Here is a 14,790-nt window from a genome sequence, read left to right as displayed (position 1 = left end):
ATATTATTAAAAATTTAATATAAATATTTTGTACAGTACTTAAATTTTTGTTCAAACCGAACCAAACTTCGATATTTTACGACCCAAGCACATAAAGTAAGGATCCTGGTGCTGGTAGAGATGAACAAGTTTGATCATAGCGTGAAAATTGCAGTTTAGGTTCCTACCACTTTTTTACTTGAAACACATATACTGTGCTACCGACATGTTTTAAGAAAACAAATCTCTGAAGATATTCACGTTTGAAACCGCTTATTTCTTGGTCAACCTTTTAGTCATGAATATCAGGCCATTCATTCCTCTGTTGATGCTTGTTCTCCAACAATAACGTGTTCACCTTTGTGGCCTACAATATTGATTGGCGACAATAAATAAATAAATATTAAGGATGCAAACTGTTTCGTAAATTTCAAGTTTCGAACAGTTCAGTCACATCCTTCCTGGATGCATCCAATTCATGGTAAAGAACTGTATCTCTGTGTTTTACGTTCCTAACATCCAAAATTAGGGTACGTACTTGGACATTTTGCCGAATAAAACGACCAATTTGGAGCTCCTCAAGCACTCAAGAGCTGATATTCCGGAGTGTCTCATTTGTCGTGTTTCTATCTAGTACCTATGACGCCAACTGCAATTAGGAATTTCTCCATCAGCAGCGATACAGTTGCTTTAATTTTGCACATATTGGATAATTTATAGATGTAAACTCGTTGAACTGTAAAAAATTTGCTTTCCACTAAAGAATGCAACATAATAATATAACACTTTATTTTTTTTTGCCCCTTCACATTTCGGAAATTTTTGAAGGGGGGGGGGGGGGGTGACATAAACTTTTTTTCAAATTTGTATAAGCCTTATTTCAGTTTTTATTAACTGGAAGAGTAATTTAGAAGACTATTTTCCAATAAAAATAGGTTACACGTACTTGCATTTTAGAAGCCAAATGAGAAATCGATAGAAAGCATTACTTAAAAATTGTGTCTCCCAGTACCGGACACTCAATAGAAATCAGAAAATAAATCAATTCAGAACTTATAGTTCATGTCAAAATGTTTAAAAACTCTTATTGTTTGCATACTTATTGACTAAAGATGTTTGAAAAATTGCTTTGCATAAAAGTCAATAGTTTTTACGCGCTGCATCGAAGCCCTTCGGTTTTCTTCGAAAAATTGTTCATCAACTAGTTTCTTTGTTTTTTCATATTTAAGATATCCGGTTCGGTTTGAGTGATGTTTTGTTTCTTCCCAATCCATTTTTTTTATATTGGGGGATGGTTCGGTGTCCGGTACTGGGTGACGGGAATCACTGAATACAATTTATATTTTTTAACGAATTGAATAACTTTATGGAAAAATGAACTATGGAGCTTGGAAAATATTTATTGAAAGATATTTTATACATGAAAAACGAAATTTTATGTGACCGAATAATACTGTAATGCTGATCCAAAAATTAACCGGAACATAGTAATCCGATCGGCGGTAGATAAAAACAATCAAATCTCTGGTTACATGAATCATTCTGACCTATAAAATCACACTTGTTAATTTTTTGTCCTTTTTATTGATTTTATCATATTAGCCACTAAGATGCACCATTTGAACTATGAAAGTCTTCTGAAAGTGTCCGGTATTGGGAGCTGTCCGGCGCTGGGGGACTTCCCCCTACATTTGCGTTTTATTCGTTTATGAGGCATATGCAGCTAATATCGATATCAATCGTTATTTATGTTTTTGTTATTGCATGATACTTGCAAAAAGATGCAAAAGAACTATTCAGTTTTAAAACAAAATCATTGCGTACTGCTTATAACGTTTAAGTAAAGGGTGTCCCACGTCAAAATGCACCACGGAAGAAAAGCTGTAGAAAATTACCAAACTTTCACGCGATACAATATAACTCATTAGTAAGTTAATATGTTTTGTTTTGGTCATTAGTAAGGTTTTGGCATATTTATTTCATTCAACTTCAATACCATAACCGTAAGCTCGCACCTTACGCTTAACTCCTCTCATGAGATTCTGTTCAACATTTGGCTGCAGCTTCTTCTGTACGGAAACCAACTTTTTCTTCATGTTTTCCTTAGACTTAACCTCCTTGGCATGCTTCCGTAGTGCCTGCTTCATAATAGCCCAGTATTTTTCGATGGGCCTTAGTTCCGGTGCGTTGGGGGGTTCATGTCCTTGGGTACGAAAGTAATCCCGTTGGCTTCATACCACTCCGGAACATCCTTTGAATAGTGGCACGAAAATAGATTCGGCCAGAAGATCGTAGGGCCCTCGTGTTGCTTCAACAGAGAAAGCAGACGCTTCTGTAGACACTCCATGAAGTAGATCTGCCCGTTTACAGTCCCGGTAGCCACAGCAGATCGCTTGCCAAATCGTGTTTGCATTTCTTGGCGAACTTTGAAAGTTTCTGCTTCCTAATTTCCTCCGCAACATCAAACGTGTGCTGGGCGGTAAAGAACAGTAGCCCCGGAAGCTGCCGGAAATCCGCATTGAGGTAAGTCTCATCATCCATGATGAGACAATGTGGCTTCGTCAGCATCTGGGTGTACAGTTTCCGGGCCTGAGACTTTCCCACCGTATTTTTCCGTTCGTCACGATTTGGAGCCTTCTGCACTTCGTACGTATGCAATCTTTCCCGTTCCTTGGCTCTCTGAATGACAGATAGATTCAAATTTTTAGCCGCATCCCGGACTGTTCACTAATAGAACGTCCATTCTGACCGCATTTCTCCTTCCGTTCGATGCTTAGGGTTTCGTAGTAACGTTTAAACATACGACTCACAGTTGAGTGTACGCTTCCGAGTTGTTTTCCGATATCCCGATAAGATAGTTGAGGATTTTCAAGGTGCTTGCGCAAATCAATTGGCGACGTTCCCTTTCGGGTGACGCCGTTTGTTCCATTTTCGCAATTTTCGAAAAATTTACAGCGGTAAAAATACAGTGTAAACAATACACTCTAAACTACTTCTACCCAAAATTTTCAAGAGAAAATACCTAGTGGGTAATTTTCTACAACGTCTCCGTGGTGCAATTTGATGTGGGACACCCTTTACGTTATTTTTAGAGATCAAAATTAACGATATTTTTGAAACAAGGGCGATATTTTTCGAAATCTTTCAAGCCAACACGATCCCGCGAAGACAAGGTATGTTCGCAGCAAGGGGCAAGACACTATTGAAAATATATTACTTTTCCCTATGGAAATATTTTTTCAATCTTAATATATTTACCGTTCCCACTCTAATAAAACCTAAAGCGGTTCGCAGTGAGTCAAGTAAAACAGTAGCAGGGCTTTATACAACAACAAAATTTCGAATGCTTTTGATACTCTGCCCAAGGGGTCGGTCACTCGGCACAGCCGTTTTTATGTTAGGCGACTTGAAACGAACCGAGCTGTGCCGATGCTGTACCGAAAGTGCCGAACTGCAAGATTTGTTAAATTCGTTAAAATCCAAGGGTGAGTCGCTGAGAACACTGTGGTAGACACAACTTAAGGAACGATGCCATCTCATTGATCACAATTGTGATATACTCATTTCACAGTTTGATGTACACTGTGTCACCTTGTTGTCATTCAAATTTTTATATGTTAGAAACTGGCAGCCCAGTATGTTATTGTCAAAAATATTTTTGTTTCGATTCGTCACACATAACGGCTCAAATTAAACTTTTTACGGTTTTAATAAGTAAATATTAAGTGAATAATAATGGATGAGGTAAATAATAAATTTATAAAACCAGAGCGGAATAAAACAGTTCTTTTTAAATTAAAGGTTTACTTTTGGAACAAACTGGAGGCGGAGTATGGAACCATAAACATCAACATTCGAAATGTACTTAAAAAGCAAAACCTATGCAGCCAGTCACTATCTCATTTAACCATCGAGGGAATTCAAATCATAGAGAAAGACATGCGGATCATGGCGGAGAGCTTGCGTAGTGCTGCTGCAGCTGGCGGAACTCCCCTACATGAAATTTATGGGCAGACTTATGCTGAAAATCCAGAAAATTTCCGTTTCCTTAGAGGAGAGGTAATGTGTCTCCTCGACTTAGCCGAGGTGATGAAGAGAAAAGGCATCAAGTACTTCCTCAACAACAAGCTGAAACAAAAATCTATGAGTATCGAGATCTACGACGAAGATGCTGAAGAGCACTCCCGCGCACTGTATGAAAAAATAATGCTACACTTCTCTTCTCAGTAAGTATAATATTCGAGATGATATTCGTTTACATACATCCTCAATATCTTCAACCAGGGGTATAACGGATACAAGCTACGATGAATTGCTGGAGCAGTTCAAAACTATTGAAATCAAAGTATTTACTAATGACAGTGGAAAAGTTCGAGCAGAGGCTCTGTGTCCTATTTGTCAAAAGACAGGAAAAAGATCGAAGCTGTCATTTTCCATGGACGAAAGAAACAACTGGCACATCTACAGCTTAACCAGGCACAGCAACACAATGCATTTTCAAATGCCAACATGTTCATCGCATAAACGACGTCGAACAAATGTTCCAACAGTGACATCAGGTGTTCAGATCAGAAATCAGATTCCTGATGCAGCACGCTTCAGAGATCTCAACGTTACATTAACAACAGAAAACGATTTTACTAATACTGCCTCATTTAACGATTTACTTTCCACCCCTTGGGATCCATTGAGCTCGAGTTTGGCTGAGAATGAGATGTCGAATATTTCCAGCGATGTCAGAGAAGAACAATCAGACCAAGAAGTGGAATCGATGGAAGAAGAAAGAATTGAAGAGGAACTTGATGGTAATATTTAATATGCAGATTTCAGTGAGTACTTACAATGATCGTAAAATATTATTACAGTTGAATCGGATGCAGCAGTGAATGATACCGTACACGCCGATATACCTTCTGGAATTGCGAATGTGTCAGACTTGGAAAATTCTTCCGAGGGCGTCACCAAGGAATCCATGTAAGAGAAACGAATTCAATAGCAGGTCAAGATCTGACATTGACATATTTAAAATAGAGAAAACCATATTTGAATAAATTTGCTTCTTTTTGTTACAGTAAAAATTCAGCTTTGCTTAATGTTCAAATAAATATAGACAAACGAATTCAGCTTCAAAGAACTTATGGGGTACGCTATTCGGAATATGAGCTCGATGTTGCAGCTTATATATTGTTAACGTCGGGAATAAGCGCTTACAAGTTCAAAAGGGCCAATATGCATCTTCCCAGCCTCACAAGCATCCAACGTCATATATCCCGACATACTTATAATACGAGAGAAGGCATTCTAATGGTTGATTCATTAGTTAAATATTTGACTGCTAACAATTTCCCAAAAGTGGTTGCATTAAGCGAGGACGGCACTTCCCTTTCTCCCAATCCAGAGTATTCCCCTCGAACTGATTCTATTCGAGGCCTTGTTGCACCTTTCGACAGTAAAGGGATGCCACTGCTTGACATTTTCAAAGCTTCTTCAGCGGAAAAAATGATCAATGATCTGAAAAAGTATACGGTTGGCGAATATTTATATGTTGTTATGGCCACCCCGATGATCGTTGGCGCATCTCCTTTCTGTTTGTTATACATGTGCAGTAACAACAAATTTACACATCTTCAAGTTAAACAGCGGTGGGAACATGTAGAAGCTGAACTGGAAACAGCTGGAGTAAGAGTTGTATGTCATGCATCCGATGGAGATCCGCGTCTTTTGCGTGCCATGAAAGAACGAACACATCTTCCTCACCCGGCTGCAAGCATGCTATATGGATGTCACTTTATAGCGAATATAAATGATGACGTTGTTTGCATTCAAGATACGATACATCTCGTGAACAAGTTTCGGCATGCTTTGCTAAATCCTAAAAAGCACATGGCTATAGGTAAAAATTGGCGCAATGTACACTGCTTTTTTAATATTTTGCAAACTTTCAGGGAAATGCGATGTATCAGTTGAATGTATAAAGCAGATGATTGAGCATGGAGATAAAGCTATACACAAAATGAATCCGTCAGACTTGAACCCGGCTGACAAAATGAAATTCGACCCAACGTTAAAAATGATAGCACTAGATTTGATCGAACACTTGGTTGAAGTAGTTCCAGATTGTATTGGTACTGTTGTGTATTTAAAAGTAATGCGATTGATATACATTTCGTTTGTCGAGGAGAAAATTTCACCAGCAGAACGAATTTTTGCAATATGGTCTGTTAAGTAAACTTGAATCAAAATATAAAATTACCCGTTGCCTTAATTTTATAGGACTGCTTTGTTCGTTGTTCGAGCATGGCGTTGGCAATGTCTTGACTCAGATAACAGCATTCAACAGTGTACAACTTCAAATGTATACGGATGTTTAGAATTAAACGCACATGAGTTGGTTCACTATATAGTAAACTGCCGAGAAGCTCATGACCAGTTTTTGATTGAAAATTTAAGCAGTCAACCCTGCGAGAAGACCTTCCGTACATTACGATCTATGACAACATTAAACCATACTGCCGTTAACTTCACCATGAAGGATGTTGAGCAAAGAATGCAACGCGTGCAAATGAGGCTACTGATAGCTCATCGTAGGAAAAATGTGCTCTCCTTCCCCAGTCTGGCAGCTACATCACTGGAAGCATCATCGCACAACCTCCCAAATGATGAGCAGATTGCTCAATTGATCAAAGCAGCCGAGCAAAAAGCGACTGAACTGCTTACGTTGGTTGGATTTGATGAGAATGAGATTAACTTCACGAACAGCTTGATCACGCGAAACACTGATACCGCACCTGTGTTCGAATCGCAACTTCTAAGTACCAATTGTCAACAACATGTTCTACACGATCCAAGTGAAGAAGTTATCGAGTATGCAATGAATCTTTTTCCAAAAACTGGTGGAGAACCTTTTCTCAAGCGTTACAAAACTAAAAGAAACAAAAACATTTTTAAAATTAGACGGATCACAGGAAAAGTAGTTAACGTCACAAAATCAAAAATGCTGTGGATTTTCTCTTCTGGACGCTTCAGAAGGACAAACGATCGCTTGAAACGCTTCCATCGCATTAGGACAGCTTCCAAAATATGCAAGACTTAAAAAGGGAACGATAATCAGACCAAAAATAAAAATACCGTTAGCTGCTTATACTATTTAATTAAAAGTTTATACTAATTTGTAATTTGCTTGAATATCCTACTCGCTCAATGATCATTTATGGCAAATAATTTCTTTTAGCTGTTATTTTCTATTCTTTTTTTTACGTTACATGGTTTTGATTTTTGTTTATTTGTTTTATTTGTTTTGTTTTAATTTCTCACACTTTTACTTTCTCACTCACTCTTTTATTTAATATCACACTAAGTTAAATCAGTAAACTTCATCAGTCCGATCAGTAATTTTATATACTCACTAGTATTATTCACTTTTAGGCAGACTAATCTCTGATGCCCGTCAACTACTACTGAATAATCAAAAACTTTTAAAACCGTCAAAATATATTTGTTTTTTTAGGAAGTTTTAGCCCTAGGCTTAAGAAACAACTTTTGTTTTAACACTTCTCTGATAGGTAAACATATTTTTTGCAATTGAAAAGAACGAAAAACGTTGTGGGTGAAAAAGGGTCAAACACCGAAAATCCATCTTGTCTAAACTAATTGAATAATTGATAACTCGTTATATTACCATTCGTTACCAGACTGTAATCTTATCGGTTAGTAGATTTAGTGGTGAATCCAATGGATCGTATTCGATAAGTATCGTTATCTAGTTCCAAAAATTGATCCGAACCATTTACATACATATATATTGATACAGCAAACAATACAGCCCAACAATTTTGTACGGATAGTTCGCTGCAAATGGTAATGCACGCATTTAGATGAATATACCGGAAACCTCATATCGGTAACTTACCTGGTTTGCTGAAGAATTTGAGTTGGACATGAAAGCTGGTGACTTTTTTCAAACTGAGCAAATTCCACTGACTATTGTGATTTCTTGTTAGGTAGTGATGATAAACCAACATATTTCATGTCTCTGAAATCGTACAACCGTTGTTTGCAGACACGATTCTCAAGTCATGCTGAATAAGCTTAACATCAAAGTTGATCCCGTCCGAAAAAGAACTGCAATCAGAATTTATCGCAAAGGTCAGATTTTGTGCTCCGCCGTCTGTTTTTGTTGTATCTATCAAATGCATTGCGCTGACCACTTTTTTCACGTACCAGATTGGGGAATAACTTAACGTATTTATAGTCTGTAAACAAACGATTGTTCTTTTACGGTAAAACTTAAAAATGAATAACTTACGTGTTATCTTTCTGCCAGTATTAACTGAGCGGAATCCAATTCACTCTATATAGAGTAAAAGTAAATATTCAGTTGGACAGATGAAGAGCTGCCAGTATCCGCAGTAAATGCAAGCAAAGATATTCAGCTGTCAAAACAATTCGGGCGCAGACCTGAACAGAATGAGCACATATTCGGTACGACCGGCACCTATAGCCGACACCGACAGGCACACACTAAACAAAATAAAGTGATAAGAAGGTTCTAAGCGACTGACCCTTGTTAAAATCTGATAGATCTGGCAACCGTGCGAGATGATTTTGACAACTGGCAGTGCTCCCATTTCATATGTAAAATTGAACCGGAGGTGTGTAAAGCCCTATAAATGTTATTTTTATAAGGCTTTAGAGGTGTGCCGTTTGATATCTCCGCAGTGCCGGGGCACTATGTGCTGAGTGTCCGACCCCTTGACTCTGCCATATAGTTGAACGTACTTCAAAAGTACTACAACTACGTGCACTCGAATTGGGAAAAAAATCTTCTCACCAGTCAGTTCGTGTATCTTCATTTTCTACGAGAAAGTGGCTCAAAAAAATGAAAAAAACTTTATGTTGTGTTTAATCTTTATGATCTCTGTACAAAACAATAGACTAAGGAATGTAACTGGAAAATGCGACAACATGAAAATATAATATCTTAAACATTCGCTTTTAACAGTATTTATGCATAGAAATTTAATTATTTAACTAACATCACTTTTCTGTATAAATATCATAAATCTAAAATTATCTACGAGATAAATTATTATTTGATATAGTCCGACAAACTGAGGCAACTCAATTGAATACATGCCTCTGCTGATCGCTACAATAATCCGTAATCATATCGGAAATACAATCAAATACATCAAATGCCACTGCACATTGTTCGAGTGGATCTGAAACATAAAAGTTACATAATATTTATTATATTTTAGCAATTATTCAAAACAAACAAGCTTACCGGCAATATCATTTCTTTTCACCTTATACTTCATTGAAGTTCCTTTCAGGCACCGATCGACGCCTCTGAGGGTAGCCATAAAGTAGCCCTGCTCGTTCACTCCATCCGTGTACAGATTCACCAGTCCATCCAGAGTGGGCCATCCGTGGTTGTCGACGGCGTCGTTTTTGCGGTACACGCATTGCATCAAACACTGTGGAATGTTATACGGATGTTATTTCCGCTGTTAATAAAAACCAATGTACGTCGCTTTAATCACCCCAGCAATCCACTTATCTTCGCTAGATACCACCGTCGGATGTTGGAAGCCGATTCCGGCGGCTGCGTCACGCTTCTTACGGTCATGCCAGTCCTCTTTATACACTCGAAGCGTATCTGCGCAGGGGGTAAATGCAAAAATTCGAAACTAGTTATCGAAAACAAGATTGAATCAGGGCCATTACATTACCTTCAAGCAAGTTCATTTTAATCTCCTCCTGGCACTCATGGATAACCTTGTCTACCTTTTTGGACACATTTGGCTGGCTTATGCAGCGTTTCTAGATTTGGTTGGATGCACGCGAGCCGGAAAGAAAATGGAAAAGGAGAAAAATCGTCAGAAGATCTGTGCAACGATAGAGATGCGATGATGTGAGGACACTATAAACAAGCTGGTTGGGTGGCTGGATGTTATGTAATCGCAATTGGTGCATCGTCTCCTCGTGCAAACTGCACACCCGGATAGCTCAGACTTAACAAGCCACACACATAACAGCCAAATGGGTTTCCGGGTGGTACGACTTGTAATCGCCAAAAGTAACTCTTTCGCTTGTCACCGGCTAAGGCGAACATATGTTTGAAAATGTTAACCTCTGTGCCAAACCAACTACGCACTTACGGGAGAAACGAGTTTCACGCCCGTGCGACTACTTCGTGTCATTGTATAATGCACATCCTTCCAGTGGACTGTCGCAATCTTTGGCACAAACGCGAAAATAGATTTTCGTGCGATTCTCGATTGAAGAGCTAAGCTTTGATATATTTTCACAATGTAGATGTTCACAATGTAGATGTTCACAATGTTTTGCATGAAGAGTAAAATGTTATTAAGAACGTTGAAATACTTTCTAAATCAATTGCAAATCGTGGAAAACATTAACCGGACAGATAGAATATCAAATCACGGTTCTCCATTGCCGGTCGAGTGTGTTCCAATATTACACCACCGCGCTTAATCCAGGGGTGTGAAATTGTCAAAAATTTGGGGACTAAACATCCATGGACGGCGACAATTTTGAACCAGCCAAGTATACCGAAAATAACAGCTAATATTAGTTAAATTATAGTTAAAAGGCTGTGTCTAACATCTTTCTAATTAGTTTCAGTAGTCTTAAAATGAATAATCCTCTAAGTAGGCACCAGAACCAAAGGTACCAAAACCAATGAGTGGGACATGTGTAATGTATGTAGTTTGACAGCCACACCACTCTGCTGGCTTAATCAGAGGGTTAGATATCAAATTTTTGTTTCGTTCGATTAGAGCGATAACATTGGAATCGCGGAGAACTGTTTAAATTTTGAATAAAACCCAAATCACGGACATGAAGTTTAAAATTAGATATGAAAATAGAATTTCGGAATTTTTTTGAAACTATTTATTTGTGAAATGTACTCAAAAATAGAGTTCGAAAATTGATCGGAAATGAGTTTAAATTGATCTTGAAATTTTACTTGAAACTGGATTATTTTATTTATCGCAAAAATAGCGGCAAACCAGTTCATAATTTTTCAGAATTTCGGGTTATACCTTAAGAAATTTGTTTGTTTTGTTTTTTTTTTTTGCACGCCAGTGTCACTGCTTTAATTGGAAAACTCATCATGTTTCTAGAAATAGTCCAAGATTTAAGAGAACTCTTTCAATAAGCTAATTTATGATTATCAAAAAAACATTGAAAAAAAATCCGAGAAAAAGGATCAATGCTCTAAAAAAATATGTTCAGCTAATTTTAGGTAAAATATTTAACGCATTTGAAATAAAATTTCAAATTAATAAATTTTGCTACCATTTTACAACAGATTCAATACATTCAAGCAAATATCGGCATTGGTTAAAATGTTACATATTTTTGCAACAATATAAACTAGAAACTACAAATTAGTACATTCATTAATGTGTACCTGATAAACCTTTCAGAGTAGCCGATATAAAACAAAACAAAAGCCGGTTCGCCCTTGCAGACAAAAACATTGTTATTCCAGCGCTACTTTCGCATGCAGCTCATGCACGACTTAATCGGTGTTTATTATGAACGTTTTGTATTGTTGGCTATAAGTGAATTCTGTCAGATGCACAGCTACAAATGGATATTTTTCGTATTTTCTGTGAATTGAAGATGTAATTTTCTATATTGTAGTGAAGTTATATTTATCTTTAATATTCTCCAGCAGCTTTGAATTAAACTGATAAAAATTTCAAGGCCGCATAGTGGGCTCTGGGCTGTAAGATATATAGGTAGTGCAAAATATATGAGAAAGGTGATTTAATCATATCTTTTATGTCAACCAAAAGTTAACCCCGTTGACTCTTGAGACCTTATCTGATGTGTCATAGTCTATATACAATTGAGATAAATATAACGAACCAAAAGAAAGGCTCCAAAAGCTAAAAAACCACTCACCCGCGCAAAAGCTATATGACATTTGATTGCATTTGAAACCATTTACAGTTATCCTCCAAATGAGGCGGTGGATGGTATTGTATGCCCACGGAACATTCTCAACCGTCCTTAGACAAATGAAGCTGATGAATGTTTGATATGTCCTAGGGTCTAGCATAAAATTGTCGTCCACCAAAACCCAAAAAAGCAGCTTCATTGGGTGTAGATTAGATAAGAAATTGCTACGGATGGTCAACATCTCCCGCCTCGTTTTTCGGGGAACGGCTGTGTTCCAAAAATTATAATGGCACCTCCGCAAACCAGATGAGTGATATAGTACATACCGTGTACAATCCTAGTTTCGTATATCTAATGGTTTATTCAATTGATACAGCTGAAGAGCCACAGTATGAGCTGAAGAACCGGCATCGCTTGTCTCGTCAGTTAAAAAATAAAATGTAAACATGCAACATGACAACCCCAGACTGTATGGGCAGTGTGCATGCATCGATGGCTGTTTGTCCATATCACTTGGTTTCGGTATACTCAAGGTGATACCACCTGATCGGCTGATCGCTGACTGCCGCCGTTGATTGAACGTTTTGTTTTCCAACTACATTTCTTACGGTTTACCGGTTGAGTTTTGCTCGATACCTATGTTTATTAAAACTAGTACTCTATTTGGGTTTATTATGTAATCTCATCGTTAATTGAAATAGGATTTTGTGCAACAAACATATAATGTTGGTGTTGCTTGAAGTTAAGATAGATAGATTCAAGATCTTTTGAACTAGTTAACCCATTTTGTTTTTGATTGATTATAATTATTATCTATTTGTACAAAAAAAGTAGCGATATCCACGGTATTTTATACTAACTAACCGTATAGCACGGGCATCCCATTTTTATTCACAATACAATTCAACTGTACACGTTGAAAAACATAACGTCGCAATTAACGCAACATTAAACACAACACAAGACACCCATTTGAACTCACTTTGGTCATCTGCGATTGCGCCACCATTCCAGAAAGAACTAATGACACGAAACAACTCGTCACCAAAAATGCTTTCGAAACCATGCTGCCGATTCTCGGTCGTTGGATTTCTGTATCTTATGGATATCAACACTGCGTGTGTTGATCGAGAGCCGAAATGGAAATCCGCAAGTTGAACTTGAACTGTTTAGTATGTGTACGAACGAGTCAATCAGTTTGAATAACACAAGTCAGTGTTTATTGGGAAGAAATTCGAAAATTGTATAACGTCCAACGGAGGCACGACCTTCTCACTGCACAATACGATTACTTATGAACGCGGCTCGGGCATGATGCCGTCTTTCACGCAACTTCATTCGCTTTCCACCTTTTTTGTTTGAACCAAATCGGGCCGGTTGATGGAGGTGGTCTGACGAAAAGAAATAACGACACTAATTTCATCGTATGCGTATGGACTGCTACATTTGAGTGTACGTCGGCGTTCGGTGATGAGAATGGAAACGCGTGGTATATTGTACTATTTGTTTGCATGTCTTCAACAATCAACTAGGCATCCAAAGATAAGCAGGTAATGTAGAATACAAAAAAACGCATTTGAATCGTTTGTTTGAGAAACCCCACAAACGCCATTTGACATGAGTGTATTTTTTGACAGTTTTGAATCGTCGGGGATCTCTACATCTTCTCCTAAATTTTGGAAAAGGGTTGGTTCCACAAAACCCTCTTAGTTGGGGTTGAAAGTTTCGCGAAAATCAGTTTTTGTTGTTTTCTTACAATTGTGTCATATGCACATATGGGATTTCTCAAACAAATAATTCATTTGTTTGCCAGAACACAAATTTTCAAAAACAAAACTGTCCATCATGAAACATCTTTTTGGTGAGAGAACACGGTATTTCATTTGATTCCCACCAAAACCAATCAAATCATATTTGATCAAAAAAAACATTCATTTGAAAATCACATCGTTTCAAATAACTTAGGCTTATACAAATTTGAAAAAAAGTTTATGTCACCCCCCCCCCCCCTTCAAAAAATTTCGAAATTTGAAGGGGCAAAAAAATAAAGTGCAATAATGTTACATTCTTTAATGGTAAGCAGATTTTTACAATTTTACAAATTTACAACAAGTTTACATCTCTAAATTACACAATTCGTGCAAAGTTGAAGTAATTTACCCGTTAGTCTCGATCAACTATCCTACACCGTCTGTGCTTTCTGATTCCTTGCTACAGGTCACAGGCAACTATTGTGCTTAACCTTTAAGTTCCGACGCCAAAAATTGGGGTGCTTGGAATTAGACTTTTGGCTCCATTTACTTTAAATTTTGTTTCATTTTAATTCAACTTGCTTCAAAAGAACCGAATTAGATTGAGGCATCAATCAACTAAACAATGTATTAGCGAAATTTGCTACCACTTTTGACGAAGATATTCCGAATTGCTGTGGGATTATATTTTACTGTTATAGGTAGTAGATAAGATTAAAATAGAAATACAACAAATTACACACTCCGGAACATCAGCTTTCGGTGCTTTCGGGGCTCCAAATTGATCGTTTTATTCCGTAGTGTCCATGTACCTACCCTAATTTTTAATGTAAGGGACGAAAAACTTAAAGATAAATTTTTTTCCATGCATTGGACGCATGCAGAAAGGATGTCACTGAACTGTTCGAAACTTTTCTGGATATTGTCATGTTGTGATTATCATTGAGATCAACGGTGGCCCCGACCATTACATCAAATCAAGTCATGTTAAGTTATATTGCTTTTTTACTGAGCTTTAGTATGGAAATTACGAAGGTGGAATTAAATTGGAATAACACTTTCATTGCTAGGCAGTCGAAACAGTTTATCTCTCCAAACATTTCAATAGTTCGTAAAATCC

At 37.5% G+C, this 14,790-nt stretch overlaps 2 protein-coding genes and 1 long non-coding RNA gene across 4 annotated transcripts; 1 reads left to right on the top strand and 2 right to left on the bottom strand.

Annotated features, from left to right (window-relative positions):
- Nucleotides 1-3,546: 3,546 nt before the first annotated feature.
- Nucleotides 3,547-7,147, top strand: LOC128734674 (uncharacterized). 2 transcript variants are annotated; one of them, XM_053828974.1, is made up of 7 exons: nt 3,547-3,723; nt 3,781-4,205; nt 4,264-4,784; nt 4,845-4,953; nt 5,052-5,872; nt 5,925-6,195; nt 6,253-7,147. In XM_053828974.1, the coding sequence occupies exons 1-7, from the start codon at nt 3,715-3,717 to the stop codon at nt 7,070-7,072; spliced, it is 2,976 nt and encodes a 991-aa protein (XP_053684949.1). In that variant the 5' UTR covers nt 3,547-3,714; the 3' UTR covers nt 7,073-7,147. The 2 variants fall into 2 exon arrangements, with proteins under 2 accessions (XP_053684949.1, XP_053684948.1); XM_053828973.1 differs by having other exon boundaries at nt 3,547-4,205.
- On the bottom strand, nt 7,116-8,392 carry LOC128734676 (uncharacterized). The gene is made up of 3 exons (XR_008411986.1): nt 8,285-8,392; nt 7,889-8,231; nt 7,116-7,827 (listed from the first exon to the last, which is right to left on the bottom strand). It is a non-coding gene; the product is annotated as an uncharacterized LOC128734676 (long non-coding RNA).
- A 707-nt stretch (nt 8,393-9,099) lies between these two features.
- Nucleotides 9,100-12,985, bottom strand: LOC128733970 (general odorant-binding protein 70). Its single transcript, XM_053827895.1, has 5 exons — nt 12,902-12,985; nt 9,714-9,804; nt 9,525-9,640; nt 9,266-9,458; nt 9,100-9,200 (listed from the first exon to the last, which is right to left on the bottom strand). Exons 1-5 carry the CDS (start codon nt 12,983-12,985, stop codon nt 9,100-9,102), a joined length of 585 nt encoding a protein of 194 aa, XP_053683870.1.
- Between the last annotated feature and the right edge of the window lie 1,805 nt (nt 12,986-14,790).

The sequence above is a fragment of the Sabethes cyaneus genome, chromosome 2 (assembly GCF_943734655.1).
Source record: "Sabethes cyaneus chromosome 2, idSabCyanKW18_F2, whole genome shotgun sequence".
Lineage (NCBI taxonomy): Eukaryota > Metazoa > Arthropoda > Insecta > Diptera > Culicidae > Sabethes > Sabethes cyaneus.
This window is presented reverse-complemented; position numbering and strand designations above follow the sequence as displayed.

Coding starts and splice junctions, on each gene's coding strand:
- LOC128733970 (XM_053827895.1), bottom strand. CDS start 12,985: ATGGTTTCGAAAGCATTTTTGGTGACGAGTTGTTTCGTGTCATTAGTT. Junction 9,805..12,901: donor CGCAATCGCAGATGACCAAA/GTGAGTTCAAAT, acceptor AACCAAATCTAG/AAACGCTGCATAAGCCAGCC. Junction 9,201..9,265: donor GAAAAGAAATGATATTGCCG/GTAAGCTTGTTT, acceptor TTTATGTTTCAG/ATCCACTCGAACAATGTGCA.
- LOC128734674 (XM_053828973.1), top strand. CDS start 3,715: ATGGATGAGGTAAATAATAAATTTATAAAACCAGAGCGGAATAAAACA. Junction 4,954..5,051: donor GGCGTCACCAAGGAATCCAT/GTAAGAGAAACG, acceptor TTTTTGTTACAG/TAAAAATTCAGCTTTGCTTA. Junction 5,873..5,924: donor TAAAAAGCACATGGCTATAG/GTAAAAATTGGC, acceptor GCAAACTTTCAG/GGAAATGCGATGTATCAGTT.